Source organism: Euleptes europaea, chromosome 18 (genome assembly GCF_029931775.1).
Source record: "Euleptes europaea isolate rEulEur1 chromosome 18, rEulEur1.hap1, whole genome shotgun sequence".
Taxonomy (NCBI): Eukaryota; Metazoa; Chordata; class Lepidosauria; order Squamata; family Sphaerodactylidae; genus Euleptes; species Euleptes europaea.
This window is the reverse complement of record NC_079329.1, coordinates 37,643,573-37,661,320: the sequence shown is the minus strand read 5'-3', so window position 1 is coordinate 37,661,320 and position 17,748 is coordinate 37,643,573. Positions and strand designations below refer to the sequence as shown.

At 49.4% G+C, this 17,748-nt stretch overlaps 1 protein-coding gene across 1 annotated transcript in view; it reads right to left on the bottom strand.

The window, feature by feature from the left end:
- The window catches only part of FAM171A2 (family with sequence similarity 171 member A2), a 43,030-nt gene extending 27,431 nt beyond the window's left edge, over positions 1–15,599 (bottom strand). The window contains exon 1 of the mRNA XM_056864705.1: positions 15,470–15,599. Coding sequence (XP_056720683.1) covers positions 15,470–15,599 — 130 coding nt within the window. The remainder of the gene's footprint in view (positions 1–15,469) is intronic.
- Positions 15,600–17,748: the final 2,149 nt, after the last annotated feature.

Here is a 17,748-nt window from a genome sequence, read left to right as displayed (position 1 = left end):
CTTTATTAAAAGCTCAAGCTGAGAAGATCACCTAGTCTAAGTCACTTAAAGACAGGGAAGTTCTAATGAGCTCATTATTCATACAACCTTTATAGTTTTTAATGACATCTCCATTTTATTTTCACCACAACCCTGTGAGCTAGGCTAAGCTGAGAGGGTGCGACTGGCCCAAGGTCACCCAGCAAGCTTCCATGGTAGAATGGGGATTCGAACTTTGGTCTTCTGGATCCTAGTCCGACATTGTACCCACTGCACAACGCTGGAAACAATATAAAAAACTCACAAAACTCATTTAACTAAGCTTGCCCAAACATATCCATCATGGACAGCGATCTCTCAGCTCTCGGGTGTGTGTGTGTATTGGGGGGGGGGGCGAGAATCTGTTTCCAGCCTCAGTTGCCAGTACCTTGTCAACAGTCACCCAAATTCAGGTAGTCTCTTATCATATTCTCAGTGGCCATTTATTCATGGAAGGTTTTGCATTGGATTTGTCACTCTATAGATCACTGGTTCCCAACCAGGGGTCCGTGGACCCCCAGGGCTCCACGAGAACTAAATTAAGGTCCGCGAAACAAAGTTATAAACCCATAATAAATTAATATTTTCAATTAAAAGTTCTCTATTATAAAAATATATATTCAAATATTATTCTAAGTTTAATGTTTAACAGTTATGATTAAAGTTTATTTTCAAATTCTCAGAATTTTTATTTTGAACCTTGGGGTCCCTGCACCGAACAAAAAAGTCCTGGTGGTCCCTGGTCAAAAAAAGGTTGGGAACCACTGCTATAGATGCACATTTTCCCCATCTGAATTCTCAAAACTCTGCATGGCGGCTTATTGTTGAGTTTTGAGAATATGGATTGGGAAAAAGTGCATCTAAAGAGTGGCAAATCCAATGCAAAACCTTCCATGAATAAATGGCCAGTCTGTTATTTCCAAACTGGCAACCTCTCCTTTACCTGACCCAAACATAGCACCAATCCTCTCCGGCTCTTCCTATACTGCCCCCCCATGCAAAACATTAGCAGTGCCTGCCATTGGCAGTCCCCAAGAAGAAACAAATCAATCACCATCATTGCAGTTTTAGCAGGAAAACCCAGAGCACCAAAAATAATTCCCCACAAGACTACAGGACTAGTTGACCCGGCAAGGAGTGGAGATCCCAGTAAAACAGGGCCGAGCAGAAGTTCCTGCAGTGTTTGGGTATGCATTTTGTTGTGTGTGTGCAAAGTGCCTTCAAGTCGCAGCCGACCTATGGCGACCCCTTTATGGGGTTTTCAAGGCAAGGGACTAACAGAGGTGGTTTGCCAGTGCCTTCCTCTCCACAGCAACTCTGGTATTCCTTGGTGGTCTCCCATCCAAATGCTAACCAGGGCCGACCCTGCTTAGCTTCTGAGATCTGATGAGATCAGGCTAGCCTGGGCCATCCAGGTCAGGGCCATGCATTTTGTTAGCCCTTCCAATTAGGGATGAGTCAATATACATTATGTTGCCACTGCCAGTGGTTTGCCTCATTTTCACTGACAAGTGTTTAGTTTTTGTTTTTCACACTATTTGTAAGTATATGATGCTTGCAAAAATTTGCTCAGGAAAGAAGATATTATGCAAATAAAATATCACTGGTTGTTTCTCACAAGGCAGAAGCAAACTCACAACAGGAGTATTTGAAACAAACCAGTACACTCGCAAAATTCAGCCTCATCTCTATTTCTAATGCAACATAGTTAAGCTTCTGTGGATTTCTAAGAATAGTGAGGAAGTCACCAACGTGAGACGTTGTTTCAAGCCACAGTTTTGCCGTGTATAGACGTGGGTAAGTCCTATTCCAGTCAGAATCCCATTCATATATGATAGACAGCAAAGTGCTCTGCCAGAAAGAGGATGGTTTTGACTATTCCATACTACCAGTGATCTCCATGTGTTGGGAAGCTCAGATGAGCCATGAGCCCCTACAGAGCTTGTTTTGTTTTTTTGCCTTTTCAAAGGACCTGCAGCTAAGGTGCATGCCTCCTGCCTTTCTTTCTGCACAAGCTGAGAGAAGCAGCAGGACAGAAAAGTAGAGTAACTCAGCAGTGGAGAGGAAGACTGTATCTAATTCTGAACTAGGCCATACAGCGTGGATCAAAAAATCCACACAGTGGTGCCAGGGACAGTCAAAGGGCATTTTTCAATAAGCCTGGGGGAAACTCCAATTTTGAAGAAATAATATTTACTGTACTTGTACTGTAAAGTACTTGCATGTGCAGCCCACCACAGGATATGTCTCGATCTGAACTGAGACACCCTACAGCATTTCAGAATTGAGTTCCTACAGGACACTCGCAGCTTATGTCCTGCTGCAAATCCCAGTGATAACTACATGTTACATGTATTGTGTAATTTGGCCCTTAGTTCATATCAGTATGTGGGAGACACACAGTCACACACACACACACAAAAGGATAGGTGGAAGGAAAAATAAAGCTAGTGGGAGCAAAAAAAGGGGAAAGTTGAAGGCAGGGGAGATAAACAGCAAAAGGTGGGGGAGGGAGGGGGCAGAGGCTGCCAGGAGGAGAAAAAGAAAAGGGTTGGTAGTGGGTAGGAGAGAAGGAAGGAGGCGAAGCTGCAGGCACAGTCGGGGAGATGAAGAGAGAAAACAAGAGGGAGAGAGAGTGGGAACAAGAGATCCCCTTTATGAATCTTTACAGCCCACCCCCATGCTTGTCCTATTATAATAGGGCACAGGCAGGTTTGAAGACTCTGGCTCCTCCTCTTCCTGTCCATGATCCTGAAGTCACACCCTTGCAGTTCAGCAGGACTCTTCCCTGGCCTCAGTGTTAAAGGTGGAGCTGAAAAAGCAAAAGCTGAAGACCACCACTGTATGTAACTCAAGACACAACTCATCTCTGGATGGCCTGGGTCTCACACTAGGAAACCCTTTGTACTGGTTTGGTCACTGCCAGCCAGAGGCTTGTATCCTACACTCAGTCCAGCTAAGCTGGGAGCCTTCCACCAGCCCAGGATGCTTCTCTCCAGTGGAACTGGTTCTTCCGCAAGTAGAAGAGACACTTCTGTTGGAGGAAGGCTCCTTGGGCCAGAAGAAAGCTGAAAACTTGTCTGAGCAGAGTGGTAGGATAACAGCCTCGGGCTGGCACTGACCAAATCAGTACAGAGAGGAAAGTATTTCCTAGTGTGAGACCAAGGCCACCAAGAGAGTAATTAACTCAAGCCACACTTTAGCCCTAAGGCCTGTTCCAAATGTCAGTGTTCAGCTCTACATGTGCTAGAATAAGGATGGTCACCCCTCTGAGGATCAGCAGAGTACAATCTTTCACTGCTGAGCACACAACAGCACATTGACTGGAATTAAGGGGACAGCACTTCTTGGACACATAGGGGTCCTTCTAGCTACTGTCCCCAAATTCAGGAGGGGGAAAAAGCAAAAGGGGCAGAAGGGAATCTCTCCAGTTGGAACAGAAAGGCTGGGGACGAAAAAGCTGTGAGCTATGCTATCTCGGCACCTACGAAATCTTCCACAGTCACATACTTTCACCCTATTTTCCCTGCTTTGGGTATGGCTTTCCCGTTATGGAACTCAAAGGAAAAGGCCATGGGAAGGTACTTGCCTTTTCTCCCTAGCAGGGCTAATAACAGTGTTAGTTAGTGTTCCAGCTACCTGGGGTGCCATAAGTGCGTATAGAACTAAGGCTGGCACAAGAGCAGGGCACTGTTCCACTGAGATGAACCAATCTTCCAGGGACCAGGAATCCATCTTGGTGTATGTGCTGTAGCCTTGGAGTTGGAAGTATGAGTTGGTCACTTTGCATTTTCAGGGTCTGAAAGGCTGGCAGACAATGGGGATGACTAGGCTTCCCCCCACTATATATTAAATTGCTGGGCAACACTGAGAACTTTAAATCTCATCAACAGGTAATCAAGGCTATTCAAGAAAAGCCTAGCCATTCTCCTGCATATCTGATGCCCCTCAAGCCAGTCATCAGGCATAGCACATCTCCTGTCTGACTCACACCCATCCTGAGAAACCCCTCAGACATCCCCTCACATTCTAATATCTATACTAAGCAATCACTAGCCATTAATCAAGCAATCACACCAACACTCTCTTCTTTCCAGAGAGACATTAAACCTCCCCTTTTTTGTTTGGACCCCGGAGAAGCAATCAACTTCTTTGTCCCTGGTAAAGCTTCCTTTGCCAGTTACCTCATATCTCCCCAGGACCCATTTCTGGGTATAAATATTAGCCCTCATGGCATTCATTGTGTATGTGTGTGCCTTGGATCCAACACTCACCCCCTGCTCTCTTTCGCTCCCTGAAATGCTGGTTCATTTCTCCCTTACACCTGCTTTCACTGGACATCGCTCTTCTAGATAGGTAAATATCACCCGAACCCTAACTTTATCTCCCACTCCTCCATCCTGTACTTTCCTAAGCTCTTGTATGAATTGTGTGTATGCGTTTACATTGTGTGCTTGAAATCATTTTATATTAAAACCTAATTTTACTTGGAACAAACCACTTCTTTATTGAAGAAGAGTTGGTTTTTATATGCCAACTTTCTCTACCACTTAAGGGAGAATCAAACCGGCTTACAATCACCTTCCCTTCTCCTCCCCACGACAGACACCATGAGGTAGGTGGGGCTGAGAGAGCTCTAAGAGAGTTGTGACTGGCCCAATGTCACCCAGCTGGATTCATGTGTAAGAGTGGGGAAACAAATCCAGTTCACCAGATTAGCATCCACCACTCATGTGGAGGAGTGGGGAATCATACCCGGTTCTCCAGATCAGACTCCACCGCTCCAAACCACCACTCTTAACCACTACACCACAATGGCTAACGTGTTTTCTCATTGTGTTGAGAGTTTTCCAAAGGGATTTATCCCTGTATACACACTACAAAGATCCTGAGTTACCCAACTTCTCTCAAGGCTCACAGTGCATTCCTAAGGAGAGTTACTCCAGTCTAAGCCCATTGAAATGAATGGTTTTAGACTGGAGTAACTCTCCTTAGGAATGTACTGTTAGTCTCCAATGCTCATTCCCCCCACCAAAGCAGAGACTATCTAATTTGGGTAACAGCAGCTTGGAGCAGGGGAAGTCTTGAGTGGGGAAGCCAAGCAGGGGAAAGAGGGTCGGGAGCGAGCCGAGCCCCTGCGGAGCACTGGCAGCTTCTGCGCTGCGCTGCCCCAGCAGTCGCTTGGGTTGCTTAGCTGGAGAATTGGCCCTGATCCCAACCAGGCCCCAGCAGCTGCCTTTTAAGGCTAAACTCCACAAACACATTTTGGGAGCTCAGATCACAGAACCTTCCAGTAAAGCACAGTTTGGCCCGCGGCTGCCTCAGAGAGGGTGGGGATGAGCAGAAGACGTCAAGCAACTTTGAAAATTCAAATTCTTCACTGAACAACAATGGCACCCTCACAGACAGATTCTTGGGAGGCAACAGTGGCTGTTGAAGCCCCCGTGTTTTAGCTCTCCACTACTCCCAGGCAGCCAGGAAAAATGCCATGCATCACAGGCCATGTGGCTGGAAGAACAGTAGCCAACCCAAGAGTCCCTCCTGGCACACACACTTACAAACTGATCGGTACATGGATTCTTGCCGGCAGCTAAGGAATGTTGTTGGATCCAGATGCTGGCCAGATGTTCATCCCACTCCCCATACATGGGGAATGCCAGGAGTGAGCAAAACAGGCATAGAGCCCACTCCCTGAGCCAGAGGCCCCACCGTGGGTGGGCTAGGACTTCCCCCACGCATTCCAAGGTCAAGAACAAGGCTGGCTGGGAAATGAGGAATAGTCAAGGGTTGAATACCATATACAAGCAGTAAAACAGCTGTTGCCAGGCAGGTCTGACCCCGGGCACTATCCATCAGACGTTGTGTGTGCCCATGGCAAAAGCTCTCTTTTTGGTAGAACACGAAGAGCTTTTAGGAAAAGCCCACAGCTGAATGTGAAAGACTCCACTACCCTGAACCACACAGCCTATTTGAGAGGTGGACCTCAGCCTTGTTTGAATCACACTTTCCTCCTGTCCTTCTCAGTTTCATCTCAAGAGCTGCTGAATGCTTATGCACCCCTCGAGGTCTTCTTCACAAGGGATACCAACAGTCCAGCAAAGCTGCAAAACCGGGGCGATTAAGACAAAGCAGAGCTCCTTGGAAGACTCGGCTGCTCTGCAATTTGAGAGGCGCAGAACAAGAAATCCATTGCATCATCAGTTATATTCCCAGAGAGGGAAGAACAAGGCAGACTTCAACCAACTTAGTATGAAAACAAACTGAACAAGTACTTCCTCCAGCTTTCTTTCCAGAAGCAATCACGAGCAGGGTTTTACGTATTTTGCAAATGACCAAGCAAATATAAAGATTCAACTGAGAATCCCAGCTTTCATTTCCTAAAGTTTGTAGTCCTTGAACACACAGGTGTCATAATTTGTGAAATCATAGAAGACAGCCTTCAGGGGATTCAGAGCCCAGCAGATCTCTTTGTTCTTCCCTATGACTAGCTGAAGCACCAGAAAAGATATAGAAAATAAGCAAAGATATTCCAAATTGATTAATCTGCCCATGCTATAAAAATGTAGCTTCCTTGGTGCGGAATTTAGATGTAGTCAAGGAGTGGGAACAGGGATGGAACAGAGGTATCAACAGCCAAGGGACTAGGTAGGGAAGAGTCACAAAAGCTCATGGGATTTGCTTTCCCTTTTATTTCACTGATGAGTTATCACAAAGATTGTGAACAAGCAGCCTGGGAAAAAATGTTTGTAGGCTAGTAAATGTTGCGAGCATATTCCCAACGCTGTGAAGGATCGGAGGCGAGTCCAACAGTGTGATCCCATGCAGAGTAGATGGTGGAAAGTGCTGTCAAGTCACAGTCAACTTCTGTTGACCCCATCTGGTTCTCAAGGAAAAGGATGAACAGAGGCGGTTTGCCATCATCGCCTGCCTCTGCGTAGCAACCCTGAACATCACTGGTGGTCTCCCTTCCAAGTACTAACCAGGGCCGATCCTGCTTTGCTTCCAAGATGTGACAAGATCGGGCTAGCCCAGGCCGGGCAGGGCAGGCAGAGTTATCCCAGTCTAAGCCCACTAAACTCAATAGTCTCAGACTGGAGTAACGCTCCATAGGACTGCAGTGTTCTTCTGTCCGTTAAAAATTAGCAGCCTAGTGCTGCCCAGCCATGGGCTACTATTTTGGGGTATGTGGAGGCTGCATTACCTTAGCTGGGAGGGGTTCCCTTTCTCAACAGCCTGCACTTGCTGAACTGTTTGTACGTGTGCCGCTGCCAGCCTGGGTTGGAGGAAGGCTGGTTGCATGAGTCTGGGGTTCCTTACAATGCTCGGCGTTTGTCCATTCTCTGCTTCTAAACCTCTTCATATTCCAACCAGCAACCCATTGGGCAGAAAAGATTTCAGCGCAGTAGTAAACTGGTTTGCTACATATACAACTCTGTCCTTAGCAGACCAACAGCAGCAAACTGTGTAAAGCTAAGTCTGGGCCAGACCAGATGTGTGCTGGGAACTCCATCATCAGTGTTCACTTAGCTTTCAAGAGTATGGGGCTCCCACATCTGGTCTGGCCGTTTGGGTTCTTATCAACTGAGATGCTCAGAAAAAAGGCAGGCTTATAACTATTTTGAATAAGGTAAAGAAAACCGCAGCCATACACCTGCTCACAGCCCAATTCCTCTAACAACAAAACTGCCTGGATTAGCTGACACATGATCAGGGTGGTTAACATACTCACAGACACTAAAAAAGGAAGCTCTGACCAAACACTAGAAAAATCTTTGTTGGGAAGAAGAGACCCCATCATCCAACTCAATACTGAATCAGCCAGCTCCAGATCTCCACCCATGACTATAATCACAGAAGAATGTGAGAAAGTTTGCTCCAAATACAGAAACATCTCTCTAAACAACTCTGGGGCCCAGCTATAGGTAAAGGAGAGAAAGACCCATCTTAAATCACCCTGTTCAAAAAGCACCAAGAAGGAGCCAGGGTATGGACTGAAAAAGCCGGATGTAGCTAAGCCGGCCTCAAGTCTTGGGCAAAGCCTGGGCTGGACGACTGCCCAGGAACCTCATGCAAACTGACCGCTCCCTGGAAAATGGCCAAATAAAAGGAAAATGCAAGTAGAACCAGAGTTTCATTTTTAGTAGATGTGCTGAAACAAAAGCTGTTGAAAACCACACCCCAATTCAGCAGCCCCCCCCCCACTTTGTCACAAAGGCTGTAGTTACATGCGGGTAGAAGGGGGGAAGGAGCACACTTATTTTCAGAAACACCCCCCCCCCATTATTACTCCAACATGACCCTGGCACAGAAAGCACAAATGAATACCTAGACAAAACTGTGCCAGATCTGAGAGAGAAGAGAGGCCAGCAGATGTGGCTGTCCCTCTAGGGTGACCCCCCCAACCTGGCTCATTCCTCGGGGTGGAATCTGTTATTTGGGAACCCAGCAGGAGACTTGCTATCACCTTAACCATCCCCATGAGCTTAGGAGGAAACTTCCTCCTGATGGCCTCAAGTGTGCTCCCGCCATCCCAGGGATTCCAGGTTCTCCATCTTGGAAGCCTAAGTCCTGAGGTCAACCCAAATTGCTGCAAACTGATCATTTACAAACACTTTTAATTTACAGTTCTGCTATTCCCACCAGTAATGGTCAGAGATGGATCCCGACGACTCCCTGTTTCCTAGGCAAGGAAATGTGCAGTTGGGCCACACTGTCTCACCAAAACACATCTCAGTCTGTGGGAGAGTTGAGAAGTTCTAAAAAATGCTTTCAGCTCCTGCAGTGAGTCTCAGCCAGACAGTAACAAAAAGGAGATTCCTCTCCTCCCCCAGCCCCCGCCACTATCGCCAAGTCCACTCATGTAGGGCTAAGGCACAACACTTCCAAGATGGATGGCAAAGGTCCCAAGCTCCCGAACGTCTTCCTGGAGAAAGAATGAAGCAAGCCAGAGGTTGGAGGGGATACAGAGTGAGGCCCACGGGAGAGTATAGAACAGTGTTGGCGAAGCTTTTAGAGACCGAGTGCCCAAACTGCAACCCAAAACCCACTTATTTATCGCCAAGTGCCAACACGGCAATTTAACCTGAAAACTGAGGTTTTAGTTTAGAAAAAACAACTCATACATTCACATATTTTGATTGATATTCCCTTCTTGGGGAATTTGCATAAATAAGAGGCTTAAAGCTGGGCTGGCTAAGGGCAAGGAAGACTCCTCTATGATCATAGAATCATAGAGTTGGAAATTTCTTTTACAAATGAGGCTTGGGGGAAGCTAGGTAGACAGACAGAGATACATCCTGGCATGACAGGAGGGTCAAAGATACGGCCCAGGTCTGAGAACAAAGCCACTGTAGTACCAGCCACATGGGACACCTGAAGCTTCATGGACCTTTGTCTATCAAGGTCAGTACTGTCTACTCACTGCAAAGCAGGTGTTCTACCGTTGAACCATGTCCCCCACCCCCAGCTCCTCAAGTACTTCTGAATTCCATAGATTTCAAGGGGAGAAAAGTATTTTCTTCTATTTAGCTCTCAGACTGAAACCAAGAGGACTAAAGGCCAAACCACACATTAGGTTGAAGATCCATTACTAGATCTCCACATGGTTTTTTCACCCTAAAATGCAGCCATAGGGCTTGCCCCGGGTGCAAGGAGAGGGAGTGCGCCAGCGCAGGCTTGGGGAGCATGGGCTTGGGGAGAAGGAGCACCGCACCACGGCACCACGGCACAGCCCTAGGCAGACGCGACGGCTCCGCGCGTGCCCACAGAGAGGGCTCGGCGTGCCACTTGCAGCACGCGTGCCATACGTTCGCCAACACGGGTATAGAAACACAACCCTCTGAAGCAACATTTAATCTGCAGAAGAAGAAAAGAGGGTGGACAACACTTGCGTTGCCAGGGGATACCAGCTTAGGAGGAAGGTAATAAAGGTAATAAACTTGGGCTATCCTGGAAGCTGGCCACAGTGTGCTATATCATTTGGGGGAGGGGGGCTTAATTTAAAGTCAAACACTTAGCAAGTAAAATATCTCAAGTGCCAAAGAGGCAATTATACAATAGCCAAAGGATTAAAATATCAGCAGTAGAATGGCCTCCCAAACATCAAGAAGATGCAGCAATCTACCCAGGGGGCCTTCCTGTTTTAAATGAGACTGATGCAGCAAGAGTCACCATGGCTGGTGCCACACCTAGTCAGGTATGTTTCTTCACATGAACGCACACATGAACACATGAAGCAGCCTTATACTGAACCAGTCCATCAAAGTCAGTATCGTCTACTCAGACTGGCAGCGGCTCTCCAGGGTCTCAGGCAGGGGTCTTTCACATCACCAACTTGCCTACCTAGTCCCTTTAACTGGAGATGCCGGGGATTGAACCTGGGACCTTCTGCATGCCAAGCAGATGCTCTACCGTTGAGCTACAGCCCCTCCCCTCCCCAGAGCCCTTCCTCCCTGTGGACCTCATGCAAAGAGGCCTACTGCAATTCAGCAGGAGTTCATGAGACCCACCTTATTGACTGGATGGTCTCACCAAAGACGCCCCCAATACATCGACTAGTCAGAATAGCTACTGCGAGCTGCAGGGGCGAAGGGACAGGCAGGTCTTCCAAAAATGTAGTTGTGCAGAAGGGCCTTTGGCTTTCTGTGCCAAGCCAATCCCCATCCACTCTTCCTCTCCAGTACCCGTTTTCTGCCTGGTGATGCAGAAGCTTACTGAGGCAAAGGGATGCAAAGATGCCCCCAACTGAGCAAGACAAGGTGAGTGACCAGAGTGATCATTCCAGAAGAGACATGCAAGTGTCTAAAGGCATCAGAGTCTTCCCAGGCCTTACGGGGAGGGAAAGGAAGTGACATCCTTTGGGCAACAGACAACGGAGGGGCTGTTGCTTCAAGCTCTCTCCTGCCATAATCTACCCCAAGAATTCTCGGCCACCATTCGGCAACTGCACAGGAAAAAGAGTCTCACTGTCTCCATTCTGCCATGCAAACCCAAGGAAGAAAAACAGCAAGAACCGGTGAAAAATTCAAACAGGGTGGAGGATTTATTGCCAGAAGCGCACAGATAGAAACAGGCACCTGCCTAGCATATCCCCTTCACGTCCACACACCAACACAGGCCCACCTCTCCCTCAACCACCCTGGCTGCCTCTCCACTGAGATTTGCTGCTATGGCATTCTCTAGGCAGCGTTTCCTAACCTGTGGGTCGCAACCCACAAGCGGGTCACAAAGCCTGCGGAAATAAGTTTGGCGCTCTTGTAGGCTTCTGGAAGCCTTAGGTAAATTAGGATGATATTTATATGATTTTACTGGATGTGAGGGCGATCTGGCTGCAACATCTGTCACCCCATTGATCGCCAGGGTTGATTCAGCTGATCTGGCTGGCTATATGATTTTATAGGGCTATTTTAAAATGTTTTAAATTTTTACTGCTCTAAGGGGATATTTATTTTTGGGCCCAGTTTTGGCCAGGGAGAACGGGATAATAAGTGGAAATAATAAATAAATAAATAAATTCCCTACCCCTCCTAGCCTAGCCGAACTCACGCTGACTCTCCTGAGGTGGAGGAGGTGGAGCACCCCAGTGAGCTAGGCTCTTGCGTGCCAGGAAGGGAGGGTGCATACACCTTCTCACCCAGCAGAGAAGCAGCCACTTCACTCTCACCCTCCTTTTCCTCCCCAGAAGGTTGATGAGGTGAACTTTGGGGCTGCGGCAGTTATAGGGTTGCCAGATCTGGGTGGGAAAATTGCTGGAGATTTGGGGTGGGGTGGAGCCTGGGGAAGGTGGAGTTTGGGGAGAGGAAGGACTTCAACAGGGTACAATGTCATAAAGTCCACCTTCCAAAGAGGCCATTTTCTGCAGGTGAACTGATCTCTATTGCTTGAAGATCCATTGCAATAGCAGAAGGTCTCCAGCCACCACCTGGAGGTTGGCAACCCTAAGCAGCTCCCAGGCTGCGAGTATATGAGGGCACTTGTGTGCTTGTTGGGCGGGTGGGGGGGCACATGAGCAACAGTGAAATTATTATACTTTGGTAGTCCACAGAAGAGAAACATCAAGACCAAACTATATTTGACATTCATACATGGCTGTTTCTTGCGGTAACCCCACCGACTACTTCGGGGCTTTGCTTTGATTATGCTTGCATGTTCCGACCGTCTGAGGTCGCCTCGCTCTCCCCACGTGTTTTCTGGAAGCTGGCTAAATACAAATCCAGAAAATGCAGGCGAAACGTACGGAAACGCAGGAGGAGAGTGAGGCAACCTCTGGCAGTCGGAAAATGTAAGCATAATCAAAGCAAAACCCCAAAGTAGTCGGCGGGGTGACCGCGAGGAAACAGCCCTGCATAAATGGCCATGATCTCTGATTGCTGGGGAAGCCACAATTTATATACATCTTCTAGCTCCACCTCTTCAAACTTCTGCAAAGAAAGAGCTGATGCAGGGGGGGGGGGGTTCTGCTTGGTGCCTCTCCAGGAGGACGATGAGCACTTAGCAGCTGTCAGACATGAGACTAATACTCCATTTTATTTTTAAAGATAACCAAGTCTGCTTGGTTGATTCATGAGCTATTGACTAGCAATGTTAGCTTTTGACAGCTGCCATTTCACTGGATGGGGTTGGTGATCAGCTTGCTAGCACCGGTGGAGGAAGAGAATGATCTTCTACCTTCCTCTCATATGACCTTACATTATTTTTCAATCCAAGGATCTCTTTCATGTGTGCAAACCTTCTGTATCTCACAAGCTGAACACGCCTGCTTCACTCCTTTCCTTATATCAGCCATTGACAGAGACAGGAGGCATCTGAATGGGACTCTGGACAGGACGAACTGCTCTGAGCTCATGACCAGAAGGTGCTTGGTTTTTAGAAACAGATGCACTTCCCAAGAGGAGAAATCTGCCACTGAAGTTAAATGGAATATGGGGGTGGGGGTGGGGGGTCCTTCAATTGTAAAACAGTATAACAATAGCTTGGAGGAGCCTCAGGTTTGGAACCTGAAGCTTTCAGCTAAATAAGAAGCATGCCAAGTAAACCCCAACTGCTTTCACATGTTCTACTTTCTCAATCTCTACTTTAGAGAAGTAATAAGTGGTGTGGAAGGGTCCGGGACCCTGGCACGGTACGCCCAGGTGAGGAGCTGGCCAAATCTCCCACCCTGTCTGCTTCTGTGTGTCTTCTCTGAAGTAAATCCTATTTAATTCCATGGAGCTTACTTACAAGGAAATCCTAGCCCCTTACCTGGGAGTAAACCCTGTTGAATACAGAGCCTTACTTCTGAGTAGACATGCACAGGATTGTGCATTCTGACAGGGGTGGAAGAGATGCATCCATACTTAGTGCTGTTTCAAATTAAATTTTAAAATTAAATTTTAAACAGCCAAAGAATAAATATATTTGTTCATCTTCAAGGTTCGACAAACTCCTTTTGCTGTGTCTGTTTAAGTCTTTGCCTGGGTAATATCTTTACCATAACAGGTGGCCGATAATGGATAAATATTTGACATGCAAAACTCCTCAGGAAGAAACTGTCTCTGTCAGCATTTGTTTAGGTTCAGAAGATGACAAAGATGTGGGTGCTAAACTAGCCAAAAAGATGCACACAGGCCTCAATGGTCCCAAAACACAAATATGATGCATCTTATCTAAAGTTTGGATTCATGCACACTGCTCCAGAGGATGACAAACCACAAGGTGTACTTTGTTCAGAAGCAATGACTAACGTTTGTATGAAACCCACCACAGCTGGTGTGGCACCAGAAAACCAAGCACAATGAAATGGTTACAAAACCGACCGTTTTTCCGGAACAAATGTGACCAAATAAAACAGCAGCAATCGTTCGTTCATTACAATGTGTTGCAAATGCATGAAAACAATGGCTGCCAAAAACCTACGGTCCAAAATTCATGCAACAATCAATCAATCAATGGGTCAGCACACCAAGTAAATTTGAACTTGTGGGTCCCCATGCCAGAAAGGTTGGGAACCAATGCTCTGGGGCCCACACAATGTTCCAGCCCAGACTCCTTGGGGAAGGTGTGTGGCGCCGAGAAGGTGCCAAGGATGGGGAATTAAGTCACTGTGGAAAAATACAGCGACATGTATGGGGGAGGCCTAGATGAAGGCACACGAAAGGGAGAAAGGAACAAACGTGCAGGGTAACGGATAGGCAGAACACGCCAAGAAGAGACAGGTAAAGTTTGGGTCAGGCTGCGTGTGACCTGGGAGATCAATCATCGGGATCTGCCATCTTTTCTTTGTTTCCAAAGCAATAGGGGAGGTGAGCGATCAGAGCAGGCAAAGGAGTTTTCACCCTTCCTTAGCGTCATTTCCCTTAAACTAAACCACACACACATGCCCCTATGGCAGTGGGGGGAGGGTCACAATGTCCTCTACCTGTATTTCCCCACCCCCTCCGCAGGGCAAACAGCAGCCTTGGATGGAAAACAGATTTAGATTGGGAGAACTGGAGAGTGGTGAGGGGGGTGGGTGGGAGAATTAAATACATGCACTCCCAGCATCATTTCCCTGACCCAATTCAGGGGCCTCCTTTGATTATTCTTTTTTTTTTTTAAAAAAAGCAGGACATCCATAACAGAGATCTCCAGGTTTGACCTTAGAATGGAGAATAGGGGGACCTCCTGCGCACAGCTCCCTAAAAGAGGCCTCAGGGATCACAGCTCATCCTTTCCTGCCACCTCCGATGCCAGACTTTGCAGCGGGGGAGCGCCCAGGTTGGCGGGGGTGGCGGCAGGCAGCGAGCCGGCGAGGGGATCTGCCCGGGTGAGCCTCCGCGGGCCAACCCCGGGGCCCGGCAGCACCAAAGGCCGGGGGGAGGGCGAGCCAGGGCCCGGGGGCGGCGAGAGGAGGGCCGGATCCGGGGGGCCACCCCAAGCAGAGACACACCCATCCGAGCCCACTGCCTTCCATGGGCTTCGGGGGCGCCCCTTGGCTGCGGATGGCGCTGCGCGCAGAACGGCCGTCCGGAGCTGCCGGTCCATACTGGGGGATGCAAAGAGAGGGAAGATGGAAGGAGGGGGCTGGAGGAGGGGGCTGGGGGAGGGGGCTGGGGGCTTGGCTAGGGGGGGTGTAGGGAAGGAGCCGGGCGGAGGAGAGGACAGCAGCGCCCGAGGAAGGCGGCGGCCGAGCCCCGCGGATGAGTGCCGCGAGGGGGTGGGGGGAGGTCCCCGCCGCCCCCAAAGCCTAGCCGACGCCCAGCCCCCAAGGCCAGGCGGGGAAGGCAGCAGCCCCCAGCCCCAAACCCCCGGAGCCGCCTGGGCCGGGGGACAAGACAATGGGGCGTCCGGTCCGCGGACGGCGGAAAGCGGGCAAGATGGCCAAGCGGGCATCCCCGCAAGGGAGGGAGCGGCGATGTCACAATGGAAAGACCCCCCCCCAATAAGCCCCGCCGGGGTCTGCAACGAACCCCCCCCCCGCCGCCTCCGCACTCACCCTGCGGGCTGGGGGGCTCCCCGGGCGGCGCCTTGCCCCGCGCCTGCCCGCCGGGGCCCAGCAGCAGCGGCAGCAGCAGGGCGACGCGCATCGCCAGCACCGGCACCGGCACCGGCGGCGGCAGCAGCATCCTGGCCGCCTCCCCGCTAGCCGCCCATGGCGCGCCCCGCCGCCCGGCCGGTGCGCAGCAGCCCCGCGCCAGCCGCGGCGGCTCCACCTGCAGCAGCCAGACGCCCCCTCCGCTCGCCCGCCCGCCACGCCCTCCGCCCGTGCAACAGGGCAGCCCCCCGGCTCTGGGCGGAGAGGGGCCTGCAGCCCGGGGAGGGGCCTGAGTGGGGCGGGCGGCCGTCGAGCCCACCCCCCAAAGCAGCCCTCTGCTCTAGGGAAACCGGGCGCTGGGCGCTGGGGGGGCAGTTGGCAGGCCAGATGACCTCCAGGCCACCCCTGGAAGCTGGGAAACCCTCCTTGGACAGCTGCTCCTGCCTAGGGTGGCCCACCCACGGGTGCTAGCTGGCGATCTCCTGCTATTCCGATGGGTCTCCCACCGAGACAGATCACATTCAAACTGAAGCCAATGCATTGCCGAAGGCTTTCACGGCCAGAGTTCATTGGTTCTTGTCGGTTATCCGGGCTGTGTGGCCGTGGGCTTGGGATTTTCTTTCCTGACGTTTCGCCAGCAGCTGCGGCAGGCATCTTCAGAGGAGGAACACTGAAGGACAGGGTCTCTGTGTTACTCCTCTGAAGATGCCTGCCACAGCTGCTGGCGAAACGTCAGGAAAGAAAATACCAAGACCGCGGTTACACAGCCTGGATAACCTACAAGAACCAGTGAACTCTGACCGTGAAAGCCTTCGACAATATCTTTATAAATTATTGTCGAAGGCTTTCACGGTCAGAGTTCATTGGTTCTTGTAGGTTATCCGGGCTGTGTGGCCGTGGGCTTGGGATTTTCTTTCCTGACGTTTCGCCAGCAGCTGTGGCAGGCATCTTCAGAGTAGCAACACTGAAGGACATACTTGACACTGAGAGACACTGTCCTTCAGGGTTACTCCTCTGAAGATGCCGGCCACAGTTGCTGGCGAAACGTCAGGAAAGAAAATACCAAGACCACGGTTACACAGCCCGGATAACCTACAAGAACCAAAGTCCATGCATTTACCTGGGCTGAATAAAGACCTTGCATTCATGGCCCATTACCAAGGCTGATTTCTCCACACCCATCTCTCCCCTGGACATCACAGACTCTTCTGCATATCACACCTAATCCCATCAAGCCTGCTATTCACATTTACATGCCGTTCCTCTACTTAAAGACCGATGGGTTCACATCCTAGCTGTATCTGAAGAAGTGAGCTGTGGCTCACGAAAGCTCATACCCTACCAGAAAATATTTTTGTTAGTCGTTAAGGGGCTACTGGACTCTTGCCCTTTTTGACCGATACAGATCAGTTCACCTGGAGAAAATGGCTGCTTTGGCAATTGGACTCTGTGGCATTAAAATCCCTCTCCAAATCCCACCCTCCTCAGGCTTCACCCAGGTGTACTGATCTCTATTGGCTGGAGATCAGTTGTAAGAGCAGGAGATCTCCAACTAGTACCTGGAGACTGGCAACGGTAAGCCTCAGCCTTGGCCCCTTTAAGGGCCAGCCTGCTGGTAGCCCACAGTGCCTTTTCACCCAACAGTGTGGGTTCCCCCCAAACCTCTGGCGCTATCACTTGTGGTTTTTAAAATACTACCATTGCACAGGTCACTCTTGAGGCCAGTTCTCCCCCCCCCCCATGCTCAAACAGCCATTGATTCTGCTCCCCCATCACAAAAGCCACTTTTTAAACAACCAGTTCAGCTATTGGCAAGTGACTCGAGGCTGTTCAGAAGGTTACTTTCCACATTTTCAAACTGTACAATACACATCACACCTGCACATTATCACACGGCCCAAACAGAAGTCCTGGTTGCTCCCCCAACCTGTTGTCATTGTGCTGTTCATCCATAATTTAAATAATGAGTAATCCAGTCAGTGATTGATAAACACTGTTTAAAAAAGAGTCTTACTTAGTCTAAGTCTGTGTTATCAACATGATTTTGCACATGTGCATTTTTGCATACCCTTATGGGAGTCATAGTCCAGCTCTTCCACATCTCTTTATTACCTGCCCCTCTATCGCAGTGAAATTTGCAGCACCTGTTATGCATTCAGTATAACAGGCTAGTGGTTTTAAAACATTGCCAGTCGACCCCCCCCCCACAAAAAAAAGAGCCTGGAAAACACTCATCTTCA